Below are 14,405 nucleotides of genomic sequence, written 5' to 3' on the forward strand. Positions count from 1 at the left end.
AATTCTCATACCCAGAGTTGCAGTGCTTCTTTCAATGAACATATGCACTGTATTTTAAATTTACACTTGTCTACTACTGTGTGAAAAGTGCACACAAATAAAAAGGAGAAATGATTATATATGAAGGACTAAAAAGGGGGTGAGGAGGTGGCAAGAGAAAATGGGTATATTTTAGACAAGATTTTAACTACAGCAAATAATGTTCACATGCGGGACTAACTTGTTTTACAATCCTTTTAGGAAGCCTTAAAGAGTTTGAAACAGATGAAAATGGTGTGAAAAATTCACTTTCAGCACTTGGACAAGTTAGCAACAATACTGTAAAAGCAACAATGCCTCATCCATCAGCTGATGAAGGTGCATACCAAAAGCAACCTTGAGCAACTTAAAAAAAAAAAAAGAGAGAGAATGTAAATGCCATTTCAAGATCATTCACAACTCCCTGAATATATGCTGTTCCTTCAGGAGCCAGATGCTGTGTGGTTATGTGAAGCCATCTTCAGCAGAGTTCACATACAAAGCTAAAACTTTAAGGAATCAAGCCATTTAGTTCAATTACCTGATAATGTAAACAACTACAACTTAAATCAGTAAGCTGAATACTGGAATGTGCCTGCTTTTCCCAAAATGGGGGGGAACGACATGGGGGGGAAGAGAAGGAAAAGTTAATCTGTTTGTTTTGTGCTAAGTGGTTGTAAAGTACCATCTCCTTCAAGCCTGACAATACCAAGCAACTCCTCTCAAAGCAGCCAGAAGCCCTCTGCTGCTCTCATGCAACTCTCCTAGAGCTCTGCTGATCCAGCACCAAGAAATGAAGATGATTTAAACAGAGGAGAGGTTATTCTTTTTAACAGCAGAGACAACTTGCTGCCAGAATTCCTACTAGCAAGGAATGTCTAAAATCCTTTAAAACCTGTTACAGCATCTAAAAAGTTGGTAAAGAAAAAGTTACACTGAGAATTTAAATCTCATTATAATGAACACAAAGTGAATTTCTGTCATAGTTCATACACCAAAGTCATGATATGAAAAATAAGAGACAACATATATAACAATTACTATAGAAATAAAGTACAGGAGCAAAGCAAACATTCTGACTTAGCTCTGAAAAACAAAGTAGTCATTTCAGAACAGTTATCCCACATAAACAGGTAATTATATTCTTCATAGCTCAATTCTGTTTTTTAAATTTTTGAATTTTGAAAATTGAAATTCAATTTTCTTCATCACACAATGGATGCACAAGATGTCATTTATATGGATTTTTGTCCTTTCAGCTTGGCTAGCTGTGTCCAAATTATTAACCAAAGTAAGTACATCATAATTTTTTTTTCATTGACTTTCAATTAAATGCAAGTTTAAAGCCTTCAGATATAGCACCTTAAATTTCAGGTTTTAGAGGCCATGAAGTAAATTGTACTGTGGATTTAAAGAAGCTGAATGGTATAAAAGACACAGACAGTACAAATATTTCTAGGACTTGGGAGATTTTTGTTTTGTTTTCTGTTTGTCTAGAAGAACTTAGTATACTCCTTTATGAATGAAGTTGAACATGACATTCTCTAGCTACCTTTCTATCTCATTGCATGTCTCAATGAAGCTGTCCTGAGTTACAGCTAAGCAATATAACTAAAGACATGGATCAGTCTTCTCTGGCATATTCCCACAGCTGAAAATCAAGAGCTCAAAATTAGCTTTATGAAATAACCGTCAGGTCTGGCAGGGGTAAAGAGATATGTTTTATGTGTCCAAACAGTGTTTTATCTTATTGGTCCATTGTGCAACACCATACAAATTACAGTAGTAGGAAGCAATACTTTGGTTTTCCAAAACACACTTTGTTCTTCACCTTCGCTAAACTACTCAGAGCAAGGATGCCTCATCCATCTAACTAGTAGTCTGAAAAGGCTGTTTCCATATAAATATTATCATACGTGGATCAGCTCAATATCAATTACATTTTCCTTGTCAACCCACATTCCAAGTAAAAGTTGCAACCACAAGCCACAGAACTATGCCATTTCAAGGATCACTGCTTTATACAATATACATCATCTGCTTGTGACACACAGTAGCACTTCTGCATTCTACAACAGAAGTCACTCCCAGGCAGTAGCAAATACGGGCACCCATGTTTGAGAACCAAAACCATAAGGCTTCAGGTTCTAGCCAAAGGGTTTACCTGCATCAATGGCTTGCATTAGGCACTCGTAAGTTGTTTGGACAAGCCTCCTTGCACCCTCATCAACTTCTCCAACGTAAAACGTCTCATTCAGATCTCCATGGTATCCATTACGATAGACAGTAATATCCACTGCAAATAGACATATTGTAGTATTAGCACTGTATTTCTCATTCTTGTTTTGTGAAAGGACAAGCGCACACATGTAAAAATCTAGGATTGTAATCATGAAATTGTAATATTACTTTGGAAAAATGTCAAATGTAAACTCTTCCAGCAGTATCAATTATCTCATGCTTATCCTCTACATTCTATAGAATTAACTACCAAGATAGTGTTACACCAATGCAACACAGACATAGAAAGATTATGATTGGTTTTCTAGGTAAACATAAAAACAGGAAAAAGAAGCTCTTTGCTCCATGGTGATTTACCTGGTTAAAATTAATTAAGAGTTTTAGAATTAATACCAGCACTAATAGGGGTAAATTGAATTTTAAGAAGGTATGTAATCATGTTTTAACCCACATTTTAACTTAAGTAGTTTCTAAGGATGTTTAGAATAATATCACACCTCTGCAAAAATGGTAATGCCAAAACCTGTTGCTTCCAGCCAAAAAGGTAAAATACCTTGAACATTAAATATACAGCAACTTTCCAATAGCATTCCCAACTAAGAAAAATACACCAAAGAAAAATTTCTTTTTTCTTTCAAATGAAAGAATTTAAACATTCAGTATCAGGTAAACAGCAAGAATGAGAAGGGCATGCTTAAACAACAGGTTTAGAAGAACATAGAGTAAGAGTTTAGAATTATGTTACAGCAAAACTCTTAATTTGCTTTGCATGTAAAGGTGGTTGTAAACCAACTGATGTAACCCATTCTTGAAAAATATCAGCATAAGTAGTTTTAATGGGAAAAAATCTTTTTTAGTTTAACTCATTAAAAAAAATCTGGATTAAGAATATCCATACAAGACGCTTATTGCAAATAGGCCTTTCACAAAACACGGGAACAGGACTACCAGTTTAGTCATAGCTATCATCTACTTCAGTATCCTGTCTCATAGCAGACAAGTGAATAATTAAAACCTGCCATCATTTAGTCATTATAAATAGTAAACACATGCAAAATATTCTAGATTTGCCTATTAAATTGACTTCCTGTGGTAGAATGGGTAGTTTTGCGCTTAACAGACTTTGTCTGTAGTCTGGTACGTCTAATAGCTGCTGGAATACCAAAACCACTGGAATAGTTACTGAACTGCTATTCATTAAGAAATTCACATGCAGACCCCCTCACAAGTAAACAACCATCAAGTAAACTGTACTAAGCAGTAATACTTCAGGAATATGGTATATGAGCTGCTTGGAGACACCAATACAACCGTGACATGAAAGCATGGGTAAAAAAATTCTTGGTGTCAACAGTAAATCTGTACTGCTGGCAAATATTTAAGAATGAAATTAACACCACACGAAAACAATATTGCCTGTTGTGAATGCATGCATGTGCAGGGTTACACTACGCTTTACAAAGAGATCACATCTGCTCCCAGGGAACTGTACGATAACAAAATGTTATGATGCCCTGCTCGGAGCAGGGGGTTGACCTAGACATCACTTGCCAGTACCTTTCTGAATGATGTTTTCCTGTGATTCTAAAAACCTGTTTTGGACTTTGACATGGCCACCTTTTGCTTCCAGCAGGCTAAAAAGTTTTAAGTAGATTGGCACCGTACTTTTTCTGTCTCCTCCTTTGTACCCTGTTTTGTTCTTTCTTTAGAAGAGGCTTTTGAGCCACTACCTTACCAAAGGGAATCCTACAAGACTTGGAAGCCTTTTGAGCCCATGGGGAATGCATGTTCAATCCACAAGATGTGAACCATTTCGTAACAAGACCTACTCAACTACAAAAGAGTGAACTAGTTCTTCCTCACCAAACCAAAGCAGAAGGCTCAAAGCTTGGGCAAGTGCAATCAAGGCAGGGATTTGAACAAAGCTAAACTCTCTTACAAAAGGTGTTTTCTAGCACTGAGGTGCAGCCTTGGCATGCAAACAGCAGAATGGTAAGGCACCGTGTAGATGAAGCCAACCTAGTAAGCTTAACTGGGCTTCTTGGTTTAGACTCCAGCAATGCCAAAAAAGATAGCAACAAGAGAGCTGTGCAAAGGCATCATCTTTGAAACTAACAAAAAATAAAGGAACTTTGCCCAAATGGTTATATGTATGCTACAGCTATCAGCCAGACCAAACCTGATCTAGAAGGGGGCAGCAATCATGAGGTTTGTTCTGAAAAGGCTGGTACCTACAGCACTGAGCTGTAGTCTTAGTAAGTATTATTAAATGTTTATATATATAGATATATATATCTATGTCAAATACCTGGCAATCTAAAGGGATTCCAACCTGCTTCCAGAGGTAGGCCAAACCTTAAGATATACTGGGTATTTTTTTACAGATAAGAGAGAAGCAAACCAATGCAATAAAAGTGCAAATGTTTCTACAAAACAAATGTAATTAATTTCTACTGCCAAACCAATACGTGAATTAAGAAAACAAAAAACAGTCAAGTATCCCTCAACACCCAAGAAGGATACGTATATTGAGTACCATGAACAAAAAGCAGCTGATAGAATTAGGCTGTAAGATGCTCAAAGTAAAGGTATAGATTTTAATATGCACCCATACAATGCCTCACCTTTACAGTCATCATAATTGTGATGTCTGTAGCAAAATCTTAAGGATCTACAGCCATGTAATTAAGAATTCACACAGAACTAATCCAGCTGAATAATTCAATATACATTCTATTCACTATTTATACAGTCTGGAACAAATGCAAACTAGTGCACAAGTAGAACACTATACTATATAATGCACAGACCAGTGCAGAAGAATCATAAAGCTTTTAAAGTGGACCAAATTTTTGAATTTTTTTATTACATAGTTTATTAAATCATTAAATTTGTAAAGGGAAGAGGTTAACTGGGAAATGAGAACACAAGCCTTTCTTAAGAAGCTATTCCAATCATGTTGCCTGCTAGTGAAACCTCACCTTACGACATGGTTTAACTGGATAGAAGGTAGAAGTGTTGAAGGTTAATTTCATAGCACTTACCATTAACAATATCTCCCTCCTGCAATGGCCTCCTGTCAGGAATTCCATGACAGATCACTTCATTCACTGATGTGCAACACGACTTAGGGAAATTATAATAATTCAGAGGGGAAGGATAGCAATTCCTTGCAATACAAGCCTAATTTAGAAAATACAATTTACACTCTACATTAGTAAGTTTTGTACAACGAACAAGCATATGCACAACAGCTTTACTGTAACCACAATAGGCTGAAAAGCAGTGACTCTTCAAAATAAGATTCTTCGAGTATTTTTTGGCATTATGGTATTTTGTTACGCTTTGCATTTCTTACCAGGATGAAAGTAAAGCTACTTTAATTTTGTTTCTACTCATCGTTATGTTATTCAACTATGAATGCTTGAAGCATTCATGTTTAAAACAATGCACAGCAGTATTTATTCAGTTAAAACCACCGCTATTTTCAATTACTGTTTTTAAGCACCCAGTCTAAGACTTCAAGTATTTTTGCAAAACACAAAGGTCAGACAAACTAACCTTTAGCACCACTCTTTCACCCCTAGCTTTACAACCTTAAGCTGCTTCCTTTGCACTTGTTCTAATAACCTGTTCGGGATTTTTGCAAAACTGACACATAAATTTTATATATACTTACATATACATACATACATACACTATGTGACATACCAAGCAAATACTGTGTTAAACTTTTTATTAAGAAAAAAAAAAAAAATCATACTTTTTAAAACTGCAAAGTACCAATCAGGGTTATCAGTCAGTATCAACAATCTGCCATGCAAAAGTTTCCGAGAACTGCTGAAGAGGGGTAACACCATTTTAACTACTAGTTGTTCACATTAAAGACATCATGCATAAGCTACTAGTATACTGTTCGATGCAGTTCAACAGAAAACTCTGGCCTAATCAAACCACAGTAGGTTCTTTGCAATCTTGGCTCAACAGCTGCAAATGCAGATAAAAAAACCACCAACCAGAAAGCACTCTAAGAGCCTTAACTATACCAAAATTGTTGCCTTCCCCACAGTGCACACCAGTATCCTCAATTATCAGTTTACATGCCTTATAGAGAAGACAGCAAAGAAAAATAAAAATAACATAATTCAAGTATCTATGAATAGTTAAGCCAGGAAAATACTTCAACATGTATATCAAATACTTCACTAGACTGTGGCTTTAATTTGCCTGACTGTATCAAACGTCATTTCAATTCTCTCTGAGGTTCTTAAGTTCTGATTCCCAACCATAAATAATTAAGTCTTCTCCTCTGTACATCTTAACCAATACCACAGAGCACAAAAAGTCCATGGCCTACATATGATGTTCTTTATATAACGGTATCTGTGGAGCAAAAAGGGTTTAGAAGAAAGAAAATGGTATGATGTTAACTGAGAAAACAGGTGAAAAAAAACTTAGAGGGAATCTGAAGCTGGAAATCGTGGAAGGAGCTGACAGAGAGAGGCACCCAGGAGTTCCTAATTCATTTTGAATCTACCATTGTGTTGTAACGTATTTCTAACATCTGCACTACCCACTAGCTTCAAATTGGGAAACAGTTCAAAATAAGAAATTCATACAACAAAGAAAACCACACAACAATCATTCACAAATAAGAAGATGGAAGAAAGCACTTACAAACACCAGAAGAACAAGAAAATAACCTTACTAAATGGACAGCATGATCAATTTCTTCAGTAGTTACACCGGCTTTCACCATCATGGCAGCAACATCCAATACTTCTCTAGCAAGCTGCAAACAAAACAAGAGTACTGATGTAAAATAAGACCAGGACTACTCCCTAGAACATGAGCAACCCATTTTCCTGAGCTAGACCAAGATTGCTAGGAAAGCTGGATAGATTTAAACTCTAAAAAGACTTTGAGATGTCTACAGGATATATTACCAAGCCAGCTCCGTGAGATTTGAAAACACTCCAATTAAGATCTGTACCACAATTTCCTTGAATACCATAATCTTAAACCAGACTACCCAAATAGATTTCAAAGTTTGACTTGTGTACGAGGAAGTGATTACAGTTGAACAGCTTTTTTTTCAAAAACTGTTAGGGATGGGGCTCTGTTTTGCTTTTTAGTTTTTACTTAGTGCTACAGAAAAGGAAAAAGTTCTGTTCTCATCTATGCATTATAAAATATATATTCCTAACAGTAACAACGTTTCAGCCAGAGATTATCTCACTAGTAACAACAAAGCCAAAAAACAGATAAAAGTCATCTTTCCACTTGCAAAATAGTTTACTGTGAATTGGGAGTTGAAAGGAGAGAAAAAGCAAGAAAATACTCAATTTCTCAATCTATTTTTCAGTGCTCAGAAGCAGTTTGAAAGTTTGTACTTCAAATGTGCTGTCACAAACTAATAAAATCACTAGGCTTTTTAAAGAATAAAAGGCACTTTGTAATGAAAACCCCTTACCCTACACACTACTCGCATCCCTTCTATATCCTCAGATGAGAGTATTTTTATTTGAGAGGTTCCTTTTAAAGCCTGTTCTGATTCAGACATTCCTGAAAAGAAAAGGAGGAAGAAGGGGGGAAAAAAAGAAAGAAAAAAATCCATGTTATTTAGCAGAGTGATTGACACAGGTCCAATCAAGAAACTAACTTAGCTTACCAATGGCAATAAAAGTACATACTTTCTCACTACAGACTAAAATAATGAACCCACCAAGTCATAGCACTATAATCATTATCCAGACTAATTTCAATTTATAAGCCTCCCACAATACCATAATGCCCACACATGCAGAGGATGCTCGTTCATTTACTACGTAAACCCACCGTGTCCAGTTAGTTAAAACACAAGCTTAAAAAATTAGATTTACAAGGAAATTATATTATTCATAGGAAAGTTTTTTTATTTTTCTTTTAGCTGCTTTGGAGATAATAATTAGTAATAAATAATATTCTAAAAGAGCCATATAGTATTATATAAGCCTGTGAATATCTCTAGTTATACTATTGCAATAATCAGCTGATGCAAATATGTAAATTCTTCCTACCAAATTCTGCACAAGCTCGTCTTTTTAGTTGAGCAACCACCCTAAAAGACAGTACGTTGATTTGTTTAAATATTTCCATTCTGTAAAGAACAATTAAAGAATGGCTGAAGATTTAAGAATAATTCTAACAGACTTCATAGCAGCTTTTCAGCTTTTTTGGAAAATGCAAAGCACTACTATTGATATAAAAAGGGCAAAATACCAAATCAAACAAATAAAAGAGCAATTTTCAATGTATTCCCTCTGTGTTCAAAACCAGCTGGAACTCATGCATCAGCTTTCTTTTGCAGGCTGTTTAGTGCAATTTTGTTTGGTTTTGTTATTTTATAACACATTTCCAACAGAAACACTGATGTCACTGAAAATGGCTTAGCAGAATTCACCTGTGACAGCCAATTTACTGCTGTTTGTTGTGAAGTGAACCACAGGACTAGGCCTTGGGGGTTTTTTTGTGTTTTGTTTTTTTTTTCTTCCCTGAACACCTTTGAAAAATAACATATTACAAACTTTTGACTTCCAAAAAATACTTGTAACCAGTAATATTTATTATTGTAACCAATTAATGCAGGGAAAGAAGAGGCAGAGTAAGAAGAACAGATAAAAGAAAATGTTCCCTTCTCCAGTATCTTTCTTTTAATTGAAGAAGCCTTTAAAGCATGAAAAACACAAAGCAACAACACTCCATAACTGTTATTTGTTTCAAGTTACCTAGTGGGTGATCAGCATAATCCGGTCTCTGAATATAGCTTGGCACAGGTCTTGTTGGCGTCTAAATAAATCACAGTCAAAGCTGGTTAGGTTGCAAGAATACTTAGGATTTTCACAAAAACAAGAGGCTCATGCAGCAAAATTAAATACAGTGAAATATGGCTAATTCCACTTAGAAAAAGTATGCAAACGCTCCAAAACAGTTCTAATTTTAAATTCTCGAAGATTCTCCTGTTACTCGTTATCACTTTCATATTATACAACCTCTAACAGCCAACTTCACAGCTTTGTAAAAATCAAAAACTTTCATGTGTCCAGTAAATAATTTTTTTTTTAATAACATAATAACTTATTATCTCTGTTATGCTGTAGTGTTTATTCTGCTTTCCAGACTGCAAATGTACTCATTCCAAATACATCCCTCCTTTCTCTGGTTACTAGTGTCTGTTCGCAAGATTGTTACTTCTTATCATCCTAGTCATTAGCACTTTTTATTGTATTTTCATTTGCATCAATCCTACAGCAGTCAGAAGACAAAAAAGCAAACGTTCAATGATAATATTACTAAATTACTTGGCTGGGACATATCCAAAACACACTTTCGCCAATGACACTGATAATCACATGGGCTCAGGCTCTGTTAATGTGTCCTGATGGGCCTGTTACACATGGAGAAGACTACAGAGAGGATACCAGAGGGGCAGCATTTCTAGCACAGGCCTATTAGAAGACACATGTAAATAGAATGCTGTTATTCCTATGAAGACCTTTTACTTACTCCATCTACACACTTGTAGCAATTTAAAAAAACAGCTATAACTGAGGTCATCTTCTAAATCCACCTTTCACAGATCAAGATGTTAATTGACTTCAGTTATTCTTCACCTTTCCAGTGCTGGAGATTACTATAACCTCTGTTCCTTCAGCAGAGCTATTCACCAGCTTACTCACCAGGTTATTTCAAACCATTAACATGAAATAATATAAACCCATTTCTTTAAATTCTAAATCAACTCACCTGAGTTTTTCTGAAACAGACTGCCCCATTACTATGAGAACAGCAAATTGCTAGGAGAAGCCATCACATGAACCAGCACTTTAGATGTAGAGTAAGCATCAAAACATACAGCCAAAAGGTATGAGATTAAGCCTGTCACTGATACGTGTTACCTCTCAGGCACTTCCTTAATTTTCAATATACCAAGAGATAGGTCAAATTAAGTCATCAAGAACCAGAGTAAGGATAGTCATACATGCCCTTGCCATCAAGTTCAGACTGCTTAAGAAGCTTTCCTCTCTCAGCTAAAATATGGAAGGTAATCAGGTCATGACTGGTCCATTAGCTGTTACAGATGTAGAATGTGGCAGTGCTGGACTACAGAGTGGCACCCATTGCTTACCAGTGGATAGTGTGGCCTGAGTTTACCAGTATATCGATAACCAGACCAGGGATTTGTGTTAACATCACCTTCCAGAGTCCAAGAGGAAACTTCACGCTTAGCTTTTTCATCTTCTGAAAAGACAAAAAAAAAATAAAATTGCAGCAACACACTCAGTCCTACTAAGGATAAGAAATGTGGGGTCCTAGATTTGTTTCTTTCTGGCATTTTAGACACTGATATGTGAAAGTGCTGGCAGCAGTTATTTTGTGTTGCACTTAAGTTTTCACATTGAAAACTCACATCTTGCCAACTCTATTCAAACCATGCTGAAAGCACAAAGCATAGCAATTATTTAAGTTGTCTTTAATTTCTAGTTTAAAACATAGTTGCATGCTTATTTTCACTCTTGGGAAAGCGTATTTCAAGGCCAAAAGAAATCATAGAATGGTTTAGGTTGGAAGGGACCTTAAAAATCATCAAGTTCCAACCCTCCTGCCATGGGCAGGGACACCTTCCACTAGACCAGGGTCCTCAAAGCACCCCCCTCAAAGATGAGGGATCCTCAGCTGCTCTGGGCCACCTGTTCCAGTGCCTCACCACCCTCACAGTAAAGAATTTCTTCCTAATATCTAATCTATATCTACCCTCTTTCAGTTGAAAGCCATTCCCCCTTGCCCTGGCACTACAGGCCCTCGCAAAAAGTCCCTCTCCAGCTTTCCTGTAAGCCCCCTTTAGGTACTGGCAGGCTGCAATAAGGTCTCCCCAGAGCCTTCCCTTCTGCAGGCTGAACAACCCCAACTCTCTCAGCCTGTCTTCACAGGAGAGGTGCTCCAGCCCTCTCATCATCTTTGTGGCCCTCCTCTGGACCCACTCCAGCAGCTCCATGCCCTCCTTATGTTGGGAGCCCCAGAGCTGAAGGCAGTCTCCCAAGTGGGGTCTCATGAGAGCAGAGTAGAGGGGGAGAACCACCTCCCTTGACCTGCTGGCCACGCTTCTTTTGATGTGGCCCAACATACGTTTGACTTTCTGGGATGCAGGCGCACACTGCCGGGTCATGTTGAGCTTCTGGTCAACCACCCCCACCCCCCCCCCAAGTCTTTCTCCTCAGGGCTGCTCTCAATCCATTCCCCACACAGCCTACATTTGTACTTGAGATGGCCCTGACCCATGTGCAGGCCCATGCAATTGGCCTTGTTGAACTTGATGGGGTTCACACGGGCCCAGCTTTCAAGCCTGTCGAGGTCCCTCTGGATGACATCCCTTTACTCCAGCATGTCAACCACACCACACAGTTTGGTGTCATTGGCAAATCTGCTGCGGGTGCACTCAATCCCAGTGTCCACGTCACCACAAAGCCATTAAACAGCACTGGTGCCAATAATGACCCCTGAGGAATGCCACTTGTCACTGGTCTCCACATGGACATCGAGCAGTTGGCTGTAACTGTTCCCAGTGTGACCATCCAGCCAGTTCCTTACCCACCAAGTGGTCCATCAATCAGATTAACATCTCTCCAGTTTAGAGACAAGGATGTCATGCGGGACAGTGTCAAAAGCTTTGCACAAGTCCAGGCAGATGATGTTAGTTGCTCTTCCCTCATCCACCAGCACTGGAACCCCATTGTAGAAGTCCACTGGATTTGTCAGGCACAATTTGCCCCTAGCCAATTTGCCAGCTGTCACCAACCACCTCCTTATTTTCCATGTGCGTTACCATGGTTTCCAGGATCTGCCCCAAGATCTTGCCAGGCACTGAGGTGATACTGACTCGCCTGTAGTTGCCTGGGTCTTCCTTTTTCCCTTTTTAAGAAGTGGGGGGTACATTTCCCCTTTTCCAGTCAGTGGGAACTTCACCTGACTGCCACAACTTGCCAAATACAATGGATTGGGGCTTAGCAACTTCACCCGCCAGTTCCCTCTGGACCTGTGGATGCATCTCATCGGGTCCCATAGACTTGTGCACTTTCAGCTTCTTTAGATGGTCTTCAACCTGACCTTCTCCTACAGTGGTTGGTCTTTCATTCTCCCAGTCCCTGCCTTTGCCTTCTGCTATGGGGGCGGTGTGGCTGGAGCACTTGCCAGTTAAAACCAAGGCAATAAAGTTGTCGAGTACCTCAGCCTTCCCCATGTCCCAGGCAACCAGGTCTCCTGCTTCCTTCCAGAGAGGGCCCTCATTTTCCCTAGTCTTCCTTTTATCACTGGTGTACCTTATAGAAGCTTTGCTTGTTGCCCTTGACATCCCTGGCCAGATTTCATTCTACCAGGGCTTTAGCTTTCCTCACCTGATCCCTGGCTGCTTGGACAATTTCTCTGTACCCCCTCCAGGCTACCTATTACTGCTTCTACCTTCTGTAGAATCCCTTTTTGTGTTTGAGTTTCTCCAGGAGCTCCATGTTCATCCACACAAGCCTGCTGGCACTTCTGCCTGACTTCCTCTTTGTTGGGACACACTGCTCCTGAGCTTGGAGGAGGTGATCCTTGAATATCAACCAGCTTTCTCAGGCCCCTCTTCCCTCCACGGCTTTATCCCACACTACTCTACCAAGCAGATCCCTGAAGAGGCTGAAGTCCGCTCTCCTGCACTCCAGCATAGCAAGCTTGCTGTGCGCCCTCCTCACTGCGCTAAGGATCTTGAACTTCACCATTTCATGGTCACTGCAGCCAAGGCTGACCTTGAGCTTCACATTCCCCACCAGCCCCTCCTTGGTGGTGAGAACATGGTCCAGCGTAGCACCTCTCCTCATTGGCTCCTCTAGCACTTGTAGAGGGAAGTTTTTATCAATGCATTCCAGGAACCCCCTAGATTGCTTATGCCCTGCTGTGTTGTCTCTCCAACAGATATTGGGGGAGCTGAAGTCCCCCAAGAGGTGCAGGGCTTGTGAACGTGAGGCCGCTCCTATCTGTTTACTGACAGCCTCATCTGCTCAGTCTTCTTGGTCAGATGGCCTATAGCAAACACCCACTATTATGTCACCTGTCCCTGCTCTCCCTTTAATCATGACCCATAAGCTCTTGGTCAGCTCCTCATACATCCCTAGGCGAAGGTCCATGCAATCCAGCTGGTCACAGACACAGAGAGCGATACCTTCTCCTTACCTCCCCTGCCTTATCCTTCCTAAAGAGCCTATATCCTTCTATTCCAACACCCCAGTCACAGGATTTCATATTTCTACAGAAACATTCATTATCCCTTCAATTAACAGTCCTGCATTGTAGGTGAATGCTGATTTTCTGTGATTTCTCTTAGAATTCAGTGACAGAAATTACCTGGGCTGGGAAGGAGGGTATCCATCTGTTCATTGCAATATATGGAGCCTGACACCCCACCAGATCTAACGGAGAGAGTGCAGATGCTTCCAGTCCTGCATTTCAGGACAGGCAGTGTGTACACCTTACAAGATGGTCCCAACCCAGGTCTCTCAAACCTGTGAAATTCATGTCTGATGTGGTCCAGTGACTGACTTCATTCACAAATAACATGGTTTTAATAGGGCAGATTTAAGGTGTTTACATAAACGATTGCAGCAAGTAGACCATGAGCATCACCAAAAGGAAAAATATTTACTCTGAAAGAGGAGGTAAGGGTTAAGAAATACCAGGACAGCATCAATCTTTAACTCATAATCCGATAACTTGCTTTCTCTTTTTATATCTCACAAGAATGAAGAGATGGCAAAAGGTCTGCCATTGCAAGCCCTAACGTGTTCCTCAGAATCTCTGTAGCTGACATCTCAGCCATCTGCTCACATGACATTCAGTTTAGATGAACCACTGAGAATTAATAATTTAAAAAATCCAAAGTTTAAAATAAGGAATATTTCGGATTCCCTTGAGATGCTTCAGTCATTTGCTGCACTGATGTCTTGAGGGCTATCAAAACCAAGCCAGCTCACTATGGGCTGAGCAATTATCCAGGAAGCCAACAAGATTATGGATTTAGTGGAATTATAAAAAAAATTTGCTGTCAGATAAACAGCAGTATTAGAAGACCACACCAG

The 14,405-nt window shown here is 39.1% G+C and overlaps 1 protein-coding gene across 3 annotated transcripts in view; it reads right to left on the reverse strand.

The window, feature by feature from the left end:
- Window positions 1–14,405, reverse strand: part of METAP1 (methionyl aminopeptidase 1) — a 30,460-nt gene that overhangs the window by 5,165 nt on the left and 10,890 nt on the right. For 2 of the 3 annotated variants that reach the window (XM_040598908.1, XM_040598901.1), the window contains exons 3-8: window positions 10,427–10,539; window positions 9,027–9,087; window positions 7,733–7,824; window positions 6,968–7,051; window positions 5,304–5,442; window positions 2,183–2,314 (exon numbers count right to left, since the gene is read on the reverse strand). In XM_040598908.1, coding sequence (XP_040454842.1) covers window positions 2,183–2,314; window positions 5,304–5,442; window positions 6,968–7,051; window positions 7,733–7,824; window positions 9,027–9,087; window positions 10,427–10,539 — 621 coding nt within the window. The remainder of the gene's footprint in view (window positions 1–2,182; window positions 2,315–5,303; window positions 5,443–6,967; window positions 7,052–7,732; window positions 7,825–9,026; window positions 9,088–10,426; window positions 10,540–14,405) is intronic. The other variant, XM_040598918.1, reaches the window with a different exon arrangement.

This window comes from Falco naumanni, chromosome 1 (genome assembly GCF_017639655.2).
Source record: "Falco naumanni isolate bFalNau1 chromosome 1, bFalNau1.pat, whole genome shotgun sequence".
Classification (NCBI taxonomy): Eukaryota; Metazoa; Chordata; class Aves; order Falconiformes; family Falconidae; genus Falco; species Falco naumanni.